General features: G+C 35.8%; 1 protein-coding gene across 1 annotated transcript in view; it reads right to left on the bottom strand.

Annotated features, from left to right (window-relative positions):
- Nucleotides 1-20,084, bottom strand: part of CNTNAP2 (contactin associated protein like 2) — a 1,021,786-nt gene that overhangs the window by 450,074 nt on the left and 551,628 nt on the right. The window contains exon 9 of the mRNA XM_005424150.2: nucleotides 8,303-8,452. Coding sequence (XP_005424207.1) covers nucleotides 8,303-8,452 — 150 coding nt within the window. The remainder of the gene's footprint in view (nucleotides 1-8,302; nucleotides 8,453-20,084) is intronic.

The raw sequence follows: 20,084 nt of genomic DNA, 5'->3' as shown, positions 1-20,084 counted from the left end.
AAAAAAAAAAAAAAAAGATCAAAGGACTGTGGCCATTCAGTGAATAAACTGAATGGCAATGTCTTTGACAGGACTTAACACGAAACTGTCTAGAAATTTACTGGTTAACCACCAATTCCCCCCTAAAGATATAATCAATATTAAATATTCAGCACCACATTATCAAACCTTCTCTACCCAAAATTAAACTCAAAGCAGACATACTTTGACACATTTAAGGTAATTTAATGCAAACTGGGAAGTAAGCCAGTTTCCATCAGCAATACACACTGGAGATTTGTGCATCTCTAACTTGGTACTTTCTGCTGCAAAATACTATACAGGTAAGTTTAGTGTTTAGCTGGGAAGTGGAAAAAAAAAAGTCTTTAAACCTTCTCTTTCAGCTTCACGGTTCCATTTTGCCAATTTATGCAGATAAATCAGCTCTACACCACTGACTGTGAGATTCAATAAAGTTATTTCTTTCGAAGATATAAGCCTTCAAAATCTGCTTCATGATTTACAAAAGCATCACTAATAAGCGCTCTTGTTAGAGCTGCAGACTGCCACTTTTATATGATGAGATTTGTTGTCTTCAGTAGAAGGTGATAACAACCTGGGACTGCAGGCATGCAAGGATTTAATTGGCAGCCCTAGACACAAAGGGCTACCTGCAGCTTGCTTATATAGTAGAAGCAGCAGATAGTAATTATAATTGGAGCTCCAATCAGCTTTCATATATGTGACAGAATTTACAATCAGCACTGAGAACCATTCTCCCCTCAGACCATATGAGTCAGGCAGGCCTTTTTCTAAATAACATATTTTTGTTCTGTCTCCCACTTTCAGAAATACTACATTTGGTGATATCTGGTTTTCTTTCTCCTGTTATGCATTCATGACTCATTAAATCAGCCTGCAAAAGTTATTAATGTTCACAATCATCTAGATAAGTAGATTTCTCTGAAAAGTGACTCAGTTGTGTGAATTTCATCAGAAACAGTGGCATTAAGGCAATTTTTTGCCTAAGGTTGTTTACAATATTAACAGGTGCTCATTTACATACTTAAAACATTGAAATGTGACTGAAAATTTGTCTTATGTTTAGAGGTTGTGGGAGAAAAAAGGGAGGTCACCAAGGTGATCAGAGGCATTGACCACCTCTTGCATGAGGAAAGGCTGAGAGCACTGGATTTTTCAGCCTGGAAATAGGAGGCTTACAGGTGGCCTAATTTTGGCTTTACAGTACCTGAAGGGGGGCTACAAGGAATATGGAGAAGGGTCCTTTACAAGAAAGAGGAGAAATGGCTTCGAACTGAAAGAGAGGAGGTTTCGATCAGATATCATGAAGAATTTCCTTACTGTGAGGGGTGTGACACACTACAACAGGTTGCCCAGAAAAGTCATGGATGCCCTGTTCCTGGAAGTGTTTAAGACCAGGTTGGATGGGGCTCTGAGCAATTTTGGCTAGTGAAACATACCACTGCCCAGGACAGAGGGGGTTGGAACTACACTGATCTTCTCTTCCAATCCAAGCCATTCTGTGATTCTATGATCCTACTATTTTAAAGAAGACTATCACAGCTTTTGCTATGGAAAATCCACTGAGGATCATCAGTAAGTCACTCTCCAAAGAAAGGAAAACAGTATGGTTTATTGATGGCACCAGGAATTTACCTTTTCTCATTTCTATTATTTTTTTTTCTTGTGTAGCTTTGTTGAATCGTGGCTGTGGACAATAAGCATGTCCTATAAACCTAGCCAGGATACCCTTGAGAAATAGTTAAAGTTGGTGGAAGTGTTATTCCTACATTAATTAGCATTCTCCACTACTTAGAAGTATGATTATTTTTGCGCAACAGAAAAGCATATTGCTGTCATCTTATTGCAAAGCTCCCGTACCTTCTCAGCAACTTCTCACGGGCAGCCCCTCACAGCACTGACTCCCTCTTCCTCACAGCACAGCCAACAAACTCCAACTCTCCCCTCACCCAGCTAACCCACTCTTTTATAGCACTCATCCTCATTGGACACAGCTGTGACCTGTTAAGGGCAGGCCTGTTCCTAATCTTTGATAATTAGTGAAGCTGCAACTCCTCAGGGGTGAGATTGCCTGCTGCTCTAACTTTATTTTCTTACATTCTATCCCTCCCACAGCATATGTGTTTATTTTTCACATCACTATTGAAGACCCACATACAGTCATACTTGTGATTCCTAATGCCATCAACAGACTACATCGTTTTAAGTGTTCTAAAACCACAGAGCTCTAATCACTACCAGAGATTAGTACTGGTTAACATTCCTACCAACTTTCACTGATTCTTGAAGTGCCTGCCTTTCCCCTTCTACCAGTATTTTTTTCACTTACTGGTACCAAAAACCTTGTTGCTTGACCTAATAAAGCTAATAAAGGAGGGCCATATAGAATACAGCTATAATTTTCACTTTTGAGTGTGCCTCCAATACCTTTCTTCTGGGTCCTCAGCAGAAATTTCCTTCTCCAAAAGCGTTTCCTTTAGAAGTGGTGTGGATAATTTTTACAAGCATTTTCCTTTCTGTTTGGAGTCACGATCTGTATTAGATAGGGAATTTCCCCTATTTTTATTTTAATTTTCTGGAATATATTTAGAGACTGGAACTATTTGCTTCAGGCTAAGACTCAGGGAATAGTATGATGACTATACCAAGTGAAAAAGGAAATAAATAATATATTCAGAGAGTTAGAGACAATAGAGTTCCATAAAGTCAATTTAGTCCTTTTCCTGTCCATGCAGGTTTACTTTCTATGGTATATATTCTTCCTCATTCTTTGTTCTTTCTTGGTTTTAAATGACAGTAAGAGTAAAGAAAATGTATTGAAAATTTTGACGTTCTCTTTTCTGCTGCACACAAACATTTGCTCTAGTGCTTCGAAGAAAATGAAGTAAAAGAGGTTAAGTTCCTATGCTTTATTTTTTGAGAAACTTCTAGATATATATTCTGTGGCTAAAATCTTCAGCTTAACAAGAGATTTATGTTGTAACAAGGAGAGCACTTTTCAAGACTTCAACCATTTATATTTCAGTGGATAGACATTTCTCATATTTAATAGACTTTTACTCAAAAGCTGAAGTTATTCCAGCAAGACTCATGTCCCCATACATACATTCCTAAACTGCCATTACCATGCATTTCATCTTTTATTTGCTTGCACATTGTACCAGCTTTCTGCCTGCACCTGTTTTTCTTCAGGACATCAATCTATCTCCAGTATTTCTGCTTGTACTGTTGTATAAAATGTGTTGGTGGATCGGCATATTGACATCACTGACATTACTGAAAAATTAATCACAGAAAGTCACTATTGTTTTACTTTGTCTCATTTTTCTAACCTTCAAATTATCTGAATGAAATAGACAAAAATTTAAAATTATGAAAAAAGCATAAATCTTCAAGAGTTAATGGGAAATGATGATCGACTCCCTTCCTTTCTGTCAGTTGTATAAAGAGAATGTGAACTCAGTTGTGTTTCCTCATTCATAGTACAAGCGAGATGATGACATAATAAAGAATTTCAATAATGTACTAAATACCAGAGAGAGGTTTATAATTGCCTGCCATCTAATTTTTCCTTTTACTTGCTACAAGCACTTCCTTTCTTTGCTCATGTTTATAAATTTTGCATATCTGCATTCTTTGCTCGTGTATTGACTTATAAACATTCCAGACTTAACAATCCAAGGTATGAGGGCTGTTAAAATATACGACCTATTCTGAGTCTTTTATTTCAATTTCATGTGTTTACCATTATTTCGTAGGTCTGACTTGGGAGAATACCTGAAGATGAATGTTGAAGACACACAAAAATCACATTATACCCTGAGTTACTTGGAATTTCCTCTGTGTTCTCCTCATGGATTTGTACTTGAGTTTACAGTAGCGTTATGATCATGAGAAGAAAAATTTCAAAACACACTCAAGACTCTTTCCACAAGAAATGCAAATTTGAGCATCCTGTCTTGTGGTCATACATGTAAAAGGAAACCCAAACCACCACAAACAACAAATGGGCAGCAAAACTGAAGCCCTGACATACAAAAAATCTGCATAAAAGATCGGCAAAAATACAAATTCAACCAAATATTGTTACTTATTTATGTGCAAGAACTTTCAGATTTGCAGGAATGAAGTCAGCTGGGACTTTTTACTTTTTTAGGTAACAAATAACATGAATTGTCATTAGCTGAGTCACATTTATTTGTTGTGACACCTAAAAACTCAACTTTGGTTTTGCTGAACAAATTTGAATTTGAGTCAGAGAAACACGCCCCCCCCATTCAAAAGAAAAACCCAACAAAGTGACCCCTTCCTATCTGCTAATAATTGCAATTATGATACTTCAGATGCTTTTCAAATGCCAGTGACACTACCCAGGAACTGTGGCCATGACTGTAATGGCTGTTAATGGAAACAATCCACACAATTATAACAATGGGTAAGAATGAAAAATTTAGACACACCACACAAAGATCTTTAAGAAGAGAAGGTTCACGGAAGAGTCCAGGAAATGTGAAACACAGGAAGGTAATTTTTCTCCTAAAATTTCCTCCTCCTTCCATCACCTCTGATTTTATGGACTTCTAGACCAACACAACTTTTCAAAACAACTTCTACTCCAGGAACAAGACTTCATGTGTATTGCAGAGAAAGGGAGGACTTTCTATACACCTCAGACTGGCATCCTATAGGAAACTTACTGCACATTCCCTTTATCTTTGCTTGTCAGAAAAAGCAGCCCAGAGTGGATTGACTGATGCTCGCAGCATACCTGTGATCTCAATGAAAATTTAGCCTTCATACTAAAATCTCTCCCATCCTTGAGCCAGTGAAAAGGAAAGGGAAAGTAGACACAATTAAGAAGAAATGCCATAGAAACAAATTAAAATCATGTCTCTAATCAAATATTTCCTATGGACATCAGGCAGCTATTAGGTGGTTTGGTGAAAGCTTAGGATGCTTCACAAAAGCCCTTTATCTCCAACAGTGCAAATGAGGTTAATGGACTCATTTTCACTCTGTGATTCACTTCCTCTGTTCTGTTTCTTTGTTTTATGCAGATAATTGGAAACAACAAAGAAACATCATTCTCTAGAGCTTAGTAGGGAAGGGAAATTCACTTCTTTCCAAAAACACAAATTCAAGAGAAGAAAAAGAAGGAAAATAAAACCAGTGGGCAGAAAATAAGTTATACAGAAGGGTAATAGGCAATTAGCACCCACCCTCCCACATTTACACAATCTACAGAAACGGCTCATCTTACACAGCTTCCCCTTACTCTTTAGGCTTGCATAAAACATCACTACTGTCTGTCCCTTAGGAGGATCTCAGTATTCCTGGGAGATGGCACTGGAGAGGCATAAAGCAAGGGGAAAAAAAGATTTTAACGGTACTGAACATAATATTCTCTGACAGAGAAATGAATAATACTCTTATAGTTTACTTACTGGTAAATGTACTAAGTACTTTTCTAGTTTTTCAAAACTAGAAAAGTTAATTCTACAAGCAGAAGTCACAAAATATTCTGATTTCCACATCTCCTTTATTCAAATGATACTGCATGTGTTGTAAAAATTTGGCTGTGCTGGTCAACGACAAGCATTTTTGAGAAAATATTGTACTGCAGTGCTGAAATGCAACTTGTAAATCTTTTCTTCAGCAAAGACAATAACATTGCCTATAGTATACATTTGTTGTATTGACATCAGGAAACAGGAAAATGAAGAGGCTCACTTATTTTGGAATCAGAGAAAGGGGAAGCTTGGAGAACAAAATACTTTCAAACATATAGTAGCTCCTTCAAAGATGAAGTAGGCCATCAAAGAGTGTTCAGAGCATGTAGAAATGCTGTACAACCTCTCCAAACACAAATTCAATGGACTGAGTTTTCTCAGTATTTTGAAAGGTCAAGAAATACAGCAGTGGGATTGGATGAATATCATAACACTGCTATCTCTAAATCTCACAATTTATCTTTTGCATATGTTATATATGTCTATGTTTCATAGTACAAAGGTTTAACAGTGTAAGTATCTGTAATTATCATATTCAATTCTTTAGCAAAGAAGTCTAGATTCATTTTCACAATGAAAACATCACAAAAAATTGATAATTATTTCTGCTAGCCATCTAGCATTGTGCAGATGGCTATTGCCCTTGGAATTCAAGAAGCTATCACTTTCTAAACAACCATGTGTATTTGCAGCAAAGAAGTGTTTGATGCTTTCTTATCTGTACTTATTCCTAAGGAAATTAATGAAAATATCTTTGATTAACACCTGGCCCAAATTTTTGTGGTTCCCCATTATTCTCCTTCTCTACATCCTCTTGCAAATGTTATTTGTTTAAAGAAATGACTTGGAGCACTTCTAAAGACAAGCAAGGAGGAACATGTACATTTGGAGGGAACAGAACAAAAATACCTTTGCCTTATGAGATGCAGGTCATGAATATAAAGATTAGGTTTCTAACATGCATCCAAAAGACTTTCTTTAAGTTGCAGTCTTTAATATATTATTTATATATACATAAATAAATAACATTTATATGGAAATATTCATGTGGGAACACAGTATTATAAATGGGTTCTGTAAGTTAAGCTTCCTCAGATTCACAGCTTCTGAGTTTATGTAAGTAAAGTGTTGCAAATGCAGATTTTGATATAAACTTGGGACATGAAGGTTAGGACACCACTGCTCTTTTGACATACCTCTAGAAGATCTTTCAGAGGACAAAAGATACTAAGGAAAAACAAACACCCCATAGTTTGTGTAACAAGACCGTGTATTTGCATGAACAGATGTGGGAATGAGACTTCAGGGATTTCATGATTGACTTCCATATCCCACTAGAACAATATCTGCATGCATGCTTGTTTTTTATGGAAGAATGGTGGAATTATAAAGCACAGGTCAGCAATGACAAATCAAGCAAATTTCACAGTCAACTGAAATGACAACAAATCAACCTGACTTTTGACCAAGAAAGGGTACAAAAGCTACCTGGAGAATCTAGACAGTCTATTCCTCAAAGAGAGAGAAACAGAGGTAAGACATTTCAGAAGACATCAGTCAATCTCTCTCCAGAAATGTAATAGTGATCTGTGATTTTACCTATCAAAATTAACAGAATTTAACACTTGATGTATTATGTACAGCTTTTCTTCTCATTGTCTCCTATGTGCACTTAATAACTTCGTTTAATTAGAACGTCACAGATTGTTCTGACAAATTGAACATACTATGTTTTGACAACAAAATAATTTTCACATTTTAGCATGTGGAAGCTGGCTATACTAGAACTCTTCTTTGAGTCAATAGGCTAAAAATACAGTATTAGCTGAATTATGGATATTGGAAAATAGGCATGTTACAGCAACAGGAAGTTTAACACTTGTGACAGACCTTTAATTTGGTAACAATGAAATGCAAACAACCTTGAAATTACTGTTTTCCCTTTCTATTTAGAGCACTTCATGTAACACTAAATTTTCCATTCCTTGGGTAATGTTATGACTATTTATAGTATCAAATTTATATTTTATTTTCATTAGACATGCACCTTGTAATTTTTAAAGAAACCAATTCTTAACACTGATAAATTCTGCTTTTAACATTTATGTTCACTGTCTGAAGAATTTGCGTTCAATCTCATATGTGTGGCACACTTCAAAAGTGCAACCCACATTTTTTTTGGATCAAAAATATTTTAACACATAAAGACACTTTTTAATATAGAAATTTAAATGTCAGTTTTAAGAATTCAAGAGTTTTGATGGCCTTTTTTGATTTTCATAATGCTAACATAGAAGACCAAGCACAATTAATATCAAAGCCACAATTTTAAGCACTCCTTTTTTAGTATATGGACTCTCAACAAACAAAAATACTGAACAGTCTGAGGCTTCAATCTGTGAGAGCTTCTCAATTATACACAATCATGATAGAGCTTAAAAACCAGCAAAAAAAAAAAAAATCAGGGCCTGTCCTGAACAATTATTTCTTTTTTTTTCCTCTTCAGGATTTCAAACTTAAAAATTTTATTTTCCCCACTTGGTGCCTTTTGTTTAAGCTATCAAGTCCCCTTTCTCTGAAATGTTCAGAGATCTGAGAAATCATTCCAAGTTAGATTGAAAGTGAAATTAAGTTTAGTATTGCACACCTAGGCTTTTACCCCATATTAGGATACACATAAATGAATTACATCCTGACCTCCGTTTCACCTGTTATATACATTAAAAGACAACAGCACTTCAGGCATGTATTTGCTCTGACATTTTTTTTACCTCCAAAGAAATATTTTTTTCCCGTCTTGACTTGTAGAGGGCTGTTGGTTCGAACAGCTGAAGCTTCATCGCCATCAATGGTGAGGACAGCAAAGTTTTCCTTAGCCAGGAACCGAACTTCATGCCACTGCCCATCATTGAGACCAGACCCTGTGAAGAACAGAAAAACACATTGCAACATTTTACTTACTCCAATATTAACTATCTCTATGTGTTTTGTGTGTCTCTTTCACAGGCTCATTATATAAGGTTTAATAAAGGTTACTGCAGAAATGAAATCATTTTAGTGGGCTAACGAGGTATTGTCATTAAAGTGGTAATTACAAAGAAATCCACATTATATCATAAATACAAGTCTTGGAACTACTGAAGTGTCCAGCTCACAGGCATAACAGTATCTAACTATAGATGTTATCACTCACCTTTCCTATCAAATGGCCATATTCTGCATTTTATTAATAAAGAATATGTCTTAATTGTTTCTATGATTAAGCTGAGAAGAAAAAGATATCGATTCATCCATTTAACTATAGTGAGTAAGAGTGCCAAAGGGCACATTATGCTCATGTTAGGCAGATATTGTTATAGATATTTCCAAGAAAAAGGAAAGTAAAAATAGGAGGGGAAAAGGCTCAGGTAGGTGGTGAATTCACAGCTAATTGGGATGTCAGGCTACTCAGAGAAGATGAAGACAGAGGAAGATATTATCACAGAGGGACTTCAAAACCAGCAAATGTCTGAAAACCTCACAATCTTATGGGAGGACCATCCTCCAAATACTGGCAGCAGTGAAGCAGATGGAATTGTTCATTCATTCAGATCTTTTAAAACCCATAGAAGTTGTATACTTCTAATGTTGTCTCCAGCAGCTGGCAGAAAGCCAGTTTGCTTGGCACATTAAGAACTGCCAAAGGGTGCTGGTTTGTTCTACTCATTTCCATGCAGACAGGTTATGCTGGGTCAGCAAGTGAGTAGCAAATGCTGGAGTAAAAGCAAACTGCAAATTTTGGCATCTCTTACAAGCAATATTTTCTCCACCTAGATAAAGTCACCTTAGCAAAATGTCATTTGCCAAAATAAAGCACAATGCAATGTAATAAGTTGTTTCTAAAATTAAGTGGAAAGCAAAATGTCAGCAGAAGTATAATGCAACATAACTTCTCAAAATATTCAAAAGAATGTTACCTTCCATGAACAAAGAACAGTAGTCACAGCAAAGAGATATACCTAAACATTGGATGATTTTTTTTTCCCTAGTGTTTTCGCATCTTTGTTTAAAATATGAAATCAAGTTGTGAAATAAAATAAGGGGCTCTTCTCATAATATTCTCAGAAAATTCATTAGTATGAATAAAAGTGGCAGAAGCCTCTTGAAAATGCATCAGTAAGAAATGTTACTACTAAAGCTTGTAAGCTTATTCAATCTAGAGTAAGAACAAAGACCTAATATACCAAATATGAGGGAATTTTTCTTTGTTTGTAAGATCTTTCTCTATTTTCATTGCTCCTGAAAAAGAAGAAACTGAAAAACATGTAATTATAACATAGATAAAATTTTTATTGATAATAAACTAAGAAAGAAAATTACACAATTATTTATGGACTTCAAAACCAAATTTGTTACAGCGTGTGCTACTACAACTGCAGCTTATCAGAACATACTTAAAATCCCAATTTTCCAGCCTGAGATGACCTAATATTAAAAAAAATCTATTTTATATTTTTATCAAGGTATTTAGAATGACCTTGAACTGAATAACAACCATTAGAGACTCCTGGACAAAAATTAAGAATTGGCTATCAAAACACGGGGCACAAAAAGCAGTGGCATGAGCTGTTCATCACAAAGGGAGGTACAGCTAAAACACTCTCCGGAAAGGGGGACAGTGCAGAAACCAAGACACCTCTTGTATATGAGACAAGAAGTTGCACAGCTGAGCACAGCCAAGCCCCTCAGCCCCAGGCAGGGAGAGGTGAGGGAAAACGGGGCAGAAACGGCCCTGCCAGCTCCAAGGGAGAGTGGGAGCAGGGAAAGGAGGGGCTCTGGCCACCAGAGCAGAGCAACAGCTCAAGAGAGCAGGAGCAGCAGAGTCCTGGTCTTACCCGTGCATCCCCTCCTGTGCTGCTCAGCAACAGGATGCAGAGGAGTTGTGACCGAGGAAGTTGAGCTTCAAGAAGAAGGAGGAAGAAAGGTGTTGTTTTAATGATTGCCTTTGTTTCTCACTACCTAGATCTATTTTAATTGGCAATGAATTAAATTAATTTTCACAAGCTGAGTCTGTTTTGCTTGCAACTGTAATTGGTACATGATCTCCCTGTCTTTATCTCACTCCATGAAATTCTCAGTCCTTGCCCTGTTGAGGAGTAGGAGCGAGAGAACCCACCATGACAACTGATGGAGCTAGAGACAGATGACTGTACTATGAAATTGGAAATTCACTGTATTTCATATAATAAGGCTAAGCTCACCATCCTCACCTCTTGAGGATACTCCTTCATAAAATAATGAACTGAAAGTACTAATGAGAAAAGTTTTTAAAGTTAAATATGGCATGAGATGCAAAATACTTCAGTTATTTTAATCTGTACTTTTGTATTTTGTGTTTGTACTGGGCTGTCCCCATGTGCAGCAAAGGGAAAACCCCCCAAGCTCACCAGCAGCACGCTGAGAAACTGAACATTACAATGACTCAAGGCAAAACGCAGGTGGAGGGAAGGTGGATGAGCAGAGCAGGTGGTTCTCCTGAGCAGATCACGAAATGAGACCATGAGGAGAGCTGCAGGTTAAGAGCAAAAGTGATTTCATGCATTCTCTCCATGTGCACAGCATTTAGCAAGATTTAGCAAGGGGACACACTGCTGTCTGTAAGCTGCTTGCTAGAGGCATGATTGGAGAAGAATTGTTGTTTTAATGTATTAAAAATATCTGCCCCTACAAGTTAGCATCATTCCTGTCAGTCCCTGAAAGATGACACTGTTTCTGCTTTATGAACTCTTCAGTGTATTGATACATAATAATAATAAATTAAGGCTGTTTACTTAGCTAAAGGTATTACCCATCCTCATGGAGCTTTGCAGTATGACAGTAATATTCCCAACTGTTCTGGCTCAAAGTTGTCTCAAAAATTCTTGTACAATTTTATGTTTGCTTAGAAAACTTACTGGTACATTTTTTTTCTGTTGAGTTTACTGATGAATACTAATGAGGATTGCTCATTACTATTCAGCATATACTCACTGTTGTCTTTACAGAATTTTGCTCCCCAGTCAAAACACTAAAAGCACTTTTTATCTCTGCCACTGTTTTTATCTGATTTTTTATTAATGTGTATTAGTAGCACTAGTGTTAAGCCTCCTTTATAAATGGCACAATGATTTGTGTCAGGAATTTAAATTATTATTGGGATATATGATGTATTCTATATATATATACATATATAATAGGGGATACATTTGTAGAGCTGCATGACCTGTTTCTATTGTAATGTTTTATTACAAGACTCATGTATATAAAGATTATTTTTTGCTTGCTGAGATCTTTCTGTAAACCAAGACTCATTAATAAGAGTAGATCATGTCACCTTACAATAAAAGAATTTTTAGGTGGAAATTTTAGGATTACCTACATCCCAAATGCACAATGATGGTTTCTCATTGCAGTTTAATTTCCTCATCTGAGCTGATACATATATTTATTTGCATTCCTTTTCTTCTTACTTATTTTTTTAGTATGCAAGTTGAAAGAAAAAAATAAAAAGAAATACATATTGCTGCCACCACAAATTCCCTACTGAGTTCTGGAAAAGATGGTTTCATATGCAAATTAAATATCTTAATGAAATGCATTCTCTCTATGTAGGATTTCTATTTAAATGACATTATTTAAAAAGTAGGACTCTTGAGTTAGGCACTTTGATTGAACAAGAAGAAACAGATGTTTTGCTTATTACATACATGGAAGAAGAACTAGATTAACGAATACTAAAAAAGTACAAGGGTTTAATACATAATGGAGAATTCAGAAAGATAACATCTGGTTGAGTTTTGCCTCAGGGAAAACTATAGTAGCAAAAGTCTCAAATTCTTCTATGGATAACCTTGTGTGATCAAATCTTCCTTTCAAAGGTACTGACCCATGCAGTGACTACCAATGAGTGCTAGCTTATACAATCTACTGATGTACCTGGACAAAATTCTTCTGAAGTTAACACCATAACATCTGCCACATCAGAACAGAACCTTTTCTTAATTTTGATATAGGACTGTAATCCAAAATTTAGTTTAAATGTAAAGAAGAAAACAAGGAAAGAATATCATCATTATCTTCCTGAATCACTGGAGCAATGCAAGGCTATGCAGCTGCACATGGGTTTTTAGTTCCCACTGCTGTAGTAAATATTCCGTATTGTAATTTCTTGCATATTCTGTTAGGAGATGAAGCTCTCAATACTCAACCTGAAGACAGAGGGAAAGGTTTATTATTGTTTTCACTTTAGCCAGACAGAATGACATTTCAGGATGTTCATAATTGTTATTCCTGGCTAATCCCTCACCAACTCAGTACAACTTTGCACTAGTGTTTCTGACTATAAGAAAAACAGCCAACAGAGTTTGGTTTGAAACATTCAGCTGTGTTCAAATATACAGCAGTATATGCCATGAATATTCAATCAGAAAAAGATAAAATATAATCACCAGATGTAATTACATGAGCTGTGCTTTTTTTTTTATTTAGTTAATTGTAATTTTAAATTGGAAAAGCAAAATCACAGCTCCTCCAAAAATAATATTTTAGATAGTTTCTTCAATAAGCTATCTAAGTATATAATTTGTTATAGGACTTTTGATTCAAAAAATATGTTTTTAATTTTTATTAGTTTTTTGGCTATCCCGATGAGCAATAATATAAGACAGTGTAAAATGCAGTCCTTGAAGGTATTTTGATGATGGAAAACCTTGTTCTCCAACAGAAACAAAGCAGCTATGTTAAATTTTATCCTCATGTTTAAGCTCAGAGTTCTTTTTTAAGGTGAATAGTTGGAAAAATGTTCCAATTTTGTCTGTTGGTGATATCTAATTTATACTGGTTTTGCTCTGCAAGTTAAACATAACATTCTCCAGAGAAGAAAAAATGAGAATTCAGCTTTATATGTATCTCTAGCCTTGTGTGTATAGGACTCATTTTTGAAAGGGCAGGTAATTTTCTTGTTTCCACAGTTAATACTGTTGTGCAGGAAACAGAAAATACAACAAATACATAAATCTACAATGCTGCAGAGTCTTTATAATATTCAAAAATATCCTTATAAAAGGCTTGGCTACTAGCGATTTTAATGTAACGAACCATAAACCTGTCAAATAATGGTCAAATTCATAAAGATTTATTTTTGTTCTCTTACTGAAAAGTAATAAAAACAGATAAAATAAAGTTTACACTTTAATGACATTTACAAATTCTAAGTTTATAAACTTGTAGAATCTTGTGCAACTTCTGAAACAATTTTTACTTTTCCAACAGAGGATTTTTCTCTCCTCTCTCTTCTCTTCTTCACGCATTCTTTATTCTCATTAAAAAATAAAATTAAATTGTTAAATTTTGCCTTAGACATGAAAATACATACACTTGGAAAATAGAATATTGATATGTGTTTCAGCTTGCAGAAAGACTGCTGCTAGAGATCAAACACAACTTTTGCAACTGTCTTCTTTCTCTATTCCAGTCAATATCACATCAGAAAATGTTGGTTCTCAAAATGCAATCTGTGCCCTGGAATTACATAAGACACTTGCTCAATGGCAATCACCTCCATGAATGGCTCCTGGATTAATCTTTACTAAGAAACAGGCAATGGTCACACATTATCCATGAGTGACCATCACTAATAAAACTTAGTGTATTATAAAAATATCTATAAAAATGTTAACTTAGCGTATTACTTATTATTTAGCATAACTGTTCTGAGCTCCCCAAAACTATTTGCAGAGCAGCATCTAGCTTTATCTGCCTTTCAGCTGGCAACACTATAATTACCTTACAACATTGTTCCCCCATACCCAAACAATCATCATCATTGAGACTTGAAGGCATTTACCCAGATCTAAGAGTACCTAGAAAAAAAAATCAACTTTCTTTACTTAAAACTAGGAACATGCTAATGCAAAATATGATCTATTATTAGGAGTCAAGCAATGTCAATAATTGTAATCAAATCTGGCAATTTAACTCCGCTTTATCCTACATACACAATTTATAAAAGAAACCTCCACATTTTTTTTCTGGAAAATTGGTTTTTTTTCCCTTGTGAATTATAAGAAGTAAACCATCTTAGAAACATCGTTATACTTATAAATCTTGAACTTAATTTTATAATTTTAATCATCATCTGCTAGATACCATACTGCACTATTATTTTTATATGCTAAGCATCTTAATATTTTGATAAGCGAGCTAACCAGTACTTTCCATCTTATGAAACTTTAAGATACTTGGTTTGTGGCTATTATTCTGTCGTACTTCATTTAACTTTATTTGGGAAGGCCTTTCTGAATTTGAAACCCTCTTGTACCACTACAATTATTTATATTTATTGTATATTTATTATATGAAGGGCTACATTTGAAAATAATAGAGCAACAGTATTTTGTCTTATCTTTGGACTAATAAAGTTCAGATGCCTACAAAACCATGACAGAGAAAGTTCTTATTCTTGGCACATTCATGCTGGCTAAACAATGTAAAAAAATAAAATAAGTAGATATTCCAGACAGGGGAGGAAAGTGGATCTGTAACTTTTAATTTCACAATACTGAAGTATTCAGGGAAGATTCAGAAGCATAGACTAGTGGTATTTCCCTAGATTTTCTCACTAGTTCCCAACTTAAACAGTTTCACTTTGGTGTAAGCAGCATACTTAATTGCAAACAGAACAGAACTCAGTGCAGAGGGTTTTGTTGGTAAGAAAAAAAGCAGGTACAGAAAAAGCAGAAAAAAACCTCCATGGAACTAAAAGGAAATTGACATTTCCAGACCAACAGCTAAAATCGAGTGTAACATTGTTTTGATATTTTAAATGCTCGAGACAAGCTTACCAGCCTGGGCTTTGAATCAACAAGAATATTTAAAAAACATTTTTTAGTAGGAGATTACTCAAGGGTGAACATCTTAAAGTACTCTGGCAAAGTGAAGCCTAAATATGTCTAAGATATTCAAACAGTTCTTTCAATACATCTTTTGTGGTCATCAATGCATGACTGAGAGTTTGAAGTATATGATGGGAGAAGAGGAGACTGAGCTTTATCACTTAACTTGTGGTACACAAAACCACCTTTTATGTTGCTCATTTGGCAATACTTTCAAATCAGCACCTGTAACACTTTCATTATGCTCCTGCTTAGAAGATACAGAAAGCTCTAGGCTGCAGTTTTTAAGAGGAAATTTGCGTAGCAGCCCTCTTTTGTGACTTAATACTATTATACAATTAATTTTACCTTTATATTTATATTATATACATTTTATTTATATTTTATATATTTATAGATATATTTATATTATATACAATTTATTATATGTTTATAGTTTTGTCTTCGTTGTATGTAGGGCCCTCACAACAAATACGAGAAACATTGCAATTTTTTCTTCTAAATTAAATATAGCACTTTTTACAAGGATTTGCTCATACCTCTGCCTCTGTTCCAGGGGCATGAACTGTAGAAAATCAAACCCACTGCTCCCACCAGAAAAAATTACTAAATGTTGGCATTATCTAGCAAATACTAATGACTGATTTATTAGTGTTTCTTCATGATCTATTTCCAATTAAATTCAAGCTACATACAACAATTTTTATTTAAAGCCTCTTAAAAAAACAAAAACCAACAAAAACCAGAATACTCCACTGCCAGAACCAAACAGTGCTACATATGAAAACTGATTTTCTTCGAATGACTTTCCATAGGGTGGTTAAAACCCTGTTACTGACACATTGAGGCTGGACTCAACCTTGCTGCAGACCAGTTCTGCAGCCAAAAAGAAATGCAGAGAACTTTGCACAGCAGAGGACAGTTTTGTGCATGAGCCAGGGTCCTACAGAGGTGGAGGTAAAGGTTTATATGTAAACTTAGTTTGTTGCTGAAGTGTGTGCATAGAGCAAATCTTGCAGTTGTCCCCACATAGTGGACTTAGTTTTGTATTAGTAAGTCTCCATGCCTGAGGGCTGTATTTTCTCCAGATGAAACTAAGCCCAAGCTCACAAAGTCCAACTCATGTGCAAATGACTTTGCATGGACTTTGAGGTCTCAGCATGAATTGTTCTGCTCTGTTATTCACTCCTATTGTGCTGCACTGCTTGCTACTGAAGACAGAGCCAGGTCTAAAATGTTGAAAGCATCTGCTTTGTACATTGGGATCTTGATTCAATAGGAAAACAGCCTGTTCTCTTCTATCAGGATCCCTAAGGAAAAAGCGATTAAACCCCGCCATAGCACTCTGCAAGGGAAAACTCCAAGACACTCCTTGCCACAAGAAGAAAATATTTTCTCCATAATTTGTGTGTAGTTGCTGTCACAGATCCCTATTTCTGTTGTGTTAAGTAGGTGTATCTTTTCAAAACCAGAAAGCTGACAGAGAAAAATAAACAATAACATTCTTAGCTGTTATAGATGGATAATGAAATGACTGGCTCTCACAATTAAAAGGTAACTATTGTGTGAATATTAAGAGAAGCTTTGGTGATGTATAGTTATGTTATTGTAGTTTAGATGGTCTCTGTTCTACCCATAGTTCCCTTTCCCCCCTGTATTGTTGCCATCGGACAGCCTGGGTTGTCTAGGACAGGTAAAAAAGAAGGCTGCACACGTGTCCCTTACCTGGCCCAGTTGGGAATGGAAAGAATGGAAAAGCTTAGGGGGTGCAGCATGGCAACACCTGACCTTCCAATCAAGTTACAAGAAAGCAGTCTCCACCGATAAATGGCAAAGAAGAGCTGACTGACAGACTTGGGGAGGGCTGGGCTAGCTGATGCAACCCCCCAGGGGTATAAAAGACTGAGCATCCATCTTGAAGATGAACCGACCACGTGGTATCCATAAGGGCAGTTCCCAGTGCTGCAGCTTTTTCCTTATGTAGTCCTTTGTTGTATTTTTGTCAAGGTTTAATAAACCTTTTTAAATTTTCAAAGTGAGCAGTTGTTTCTCACATTAGCGACAACAAAAAAGTCTTAAAATAATGATAATTTCAAATTATCCACTTTCTGAACTAAAGTTATTTTTAACAGAATAATAGAATCACAAAAGCTGGTAAAGACCTCCAAGATCATTGAGTTCAGCCTTTGACTGAGCAGCATTATGGCAACTAAACCACAGCACTAAGTACCATTTCCAGTTGTTCCTTGAACACTTCCAGAGATGATGACACCACCATATCCCTGCGTAGCCTGTTCCAATGTTTAAACACACTTTCAGTGGAAACATTCTTCCTGATATCCAGTCTGAACCTCCCCTGGCACAGCTTGAGGCTATGTCCTCTTGTCCTGTCTGTACAGGACAATATTGTTATTATACATTCTGTCTTCTTTGTTAAGAGCACAGTAGCATGTAAACATAAAATATATTCTGTCTCAAAGGCAGACACAACAAAAGTATTTGGATCTTAGAGAGTGATTTTCCAAGAAAACCATAAAACATAATTTAAAATTGTACAGAATTGCTAGCATTGTATGACTGCTTTACATTTTACTGAATATTGCCTTTCATAGACTGCTGTTGGAAATGCAAGCTAGATCTCAGTGTCAAGATAGCCTGTACTCTGACTCTGTCCTTTATTCTGTCCTAGGTTTAAGTGTGTATTTCCTGTGTTCATATGTACGAGAAAGTATCTAATAGAAGTAGCCTTTCAGCATAAAAGAAGTTCTAAGAAGTGAAGAAACTTGAAAATGCCTCCAGCTCCTCTGCCTCCCTGCCAGTTTGATATGGCAGCATTCCTTCTCACATGCATTTTTCACTAGGGGTTGTCAAGAGGAATACATTGTTTAAATGACAACCTCACACCTTTGAAAAGGTATCAGACCATCTGTTCTTCAAATACAGTGCCCTATTTTGCTGCTCCTTAATATAGCATTAGATGAACTGTGAATGTCAGTGGAGTTTCCCTAGACTTGTGGAAAATGAGGAATGACTTCATACGCGGTAAGTGAGAAAAGGCAGTTCTGTCAAATACAGCCACACAGCAGCGGATCTTTCAGTACAGCAGCGAGAACAGAGCTAAGCAGTTACAGTGCTGGGTCCTAGAGGAGCTACCTTTGAAATGTAGAATGAATCCATTGGTTGTAAGAGAGGAGAGTCAGGAACAGAGCAGCCCTGTCAGTATAATTCATAGGACACTGGGAGATCTGACATGGGAAACACACAGATGCATACTCATATGCACATAATGTAAGTATCTGCTAGTCAGTGTCAGAGGGATTGAGGTCTGAAACTGTCATGTTATCATTACAACTCTGAAATCATATGTCTCAGAAATAAAATAACAATAACAATAACAGTAATAATAATAATAAAGAGACAAACAAATATCTCTCTGTCCTTTTGGTACAGGGAGTTCAGCTGGGGTCAATGTCACTGATGAGGAAATTGCAATGGTGAGCTAATTAAAGATGCCTCTGTCAAAGTCCTGAACTTCCAAGTATCTGTACCAGATGAGAATTTAGGCCAACATACAGAAACCCCCAGGTTTTCATGGAGCTGGATTAGATAAGCTGCAGTATCCTTCACACCTACCATCCTGTAATAACTGAAATCCTTATAATGGAGAGGCACTCACTTTTCCCGGTCACCATTACTACTAGATTTCATGATAAAAATATTGCTCCCAACTCAGGTTACATATACTATATCCACTCATAATTACTGAATCTGTTCTGACAGTGGGGGAATCAACCTAAATTAGTAACTCCTGAGCATCAAGTAAGTTGTTAGAACAAACTTCTGCCCCGAAATGCAGCTCCACTTCTGTATCTGCATTGATCTTTGTGTGAATAGAAGGACCAGCAGCTTGCAGAGTAGGCAAGCTTTAATAGAATTTTTATAGAATTTATTTTTTAAAATTTCTAAAGAAGGCACTGAAGCCAAAGAGTCTAACTCAAGTATGAAGGTTGTACATAGATTACAATTTTGTTTTTTGTTTCTTTTTCCTTCAGGCATTTTGTTAAGGGGGAAAATGATAGATTCTAACAGTTCAACAGTTTTCTTACAGTACTAACACACACTTCAAAAGCTTTTTAAGCTCTTTGCTGACCGCACAACTGTAATAACCACTTTATTATTGCTTTTTACTTCACCAATGTCTTTATATTAGTTTAATTTTGTCTTTGTTCTAGTAGGCAAAGGAAGAAATAAATTTTACCAGAAATTTTGTCTGATCTGAAAAGATTAGGAAATTAATAGTTTAGTCTGTCTGTGACACTTAGGAATAAGGTGACACTTCATAAATTATATTTAATTATGGTGTCTTTTCCAATTTTTATTTTCTGTCCACTGCCCTGTTAAAAATTCCATTAGTTTTTAAATAAGAAGTGAGACCACAATGGAAAATAGAGAGGTTAAAATCTAGTAGATTTTTTTTCCTTTTCTGCAGTTTTATTAAAAATTCCTAATGCAAATATGGGGTTTTTTTGGGGTCAGAAAATTTCATCTCCCTCCTTACCATAAAGTTTCTTTTCAATAAGAATTTGATCTGCACTGCTATTATAATTTTTCATTGCAGGTTTTCTGCTGCATTTTATGCATT

Source organism: Geospiza fortis, unplaced genomic scaffold (genome assembly GCF_000277835.1).
Source record: "Geospiza fortis unplaced genomic scaffold, GeoFor_1.0 scaffold120, whole genome shotgun sequence".
Classification (NCBI taxonomy): Eukaryota; Metazoa; Chordata; class Aves; order Passeriformes; family Thraupidae; genus Geospiza; species Geospiza fortis.
This window is presented reverse-complemented; position numbering and strand designations above follow the sequence as displayed.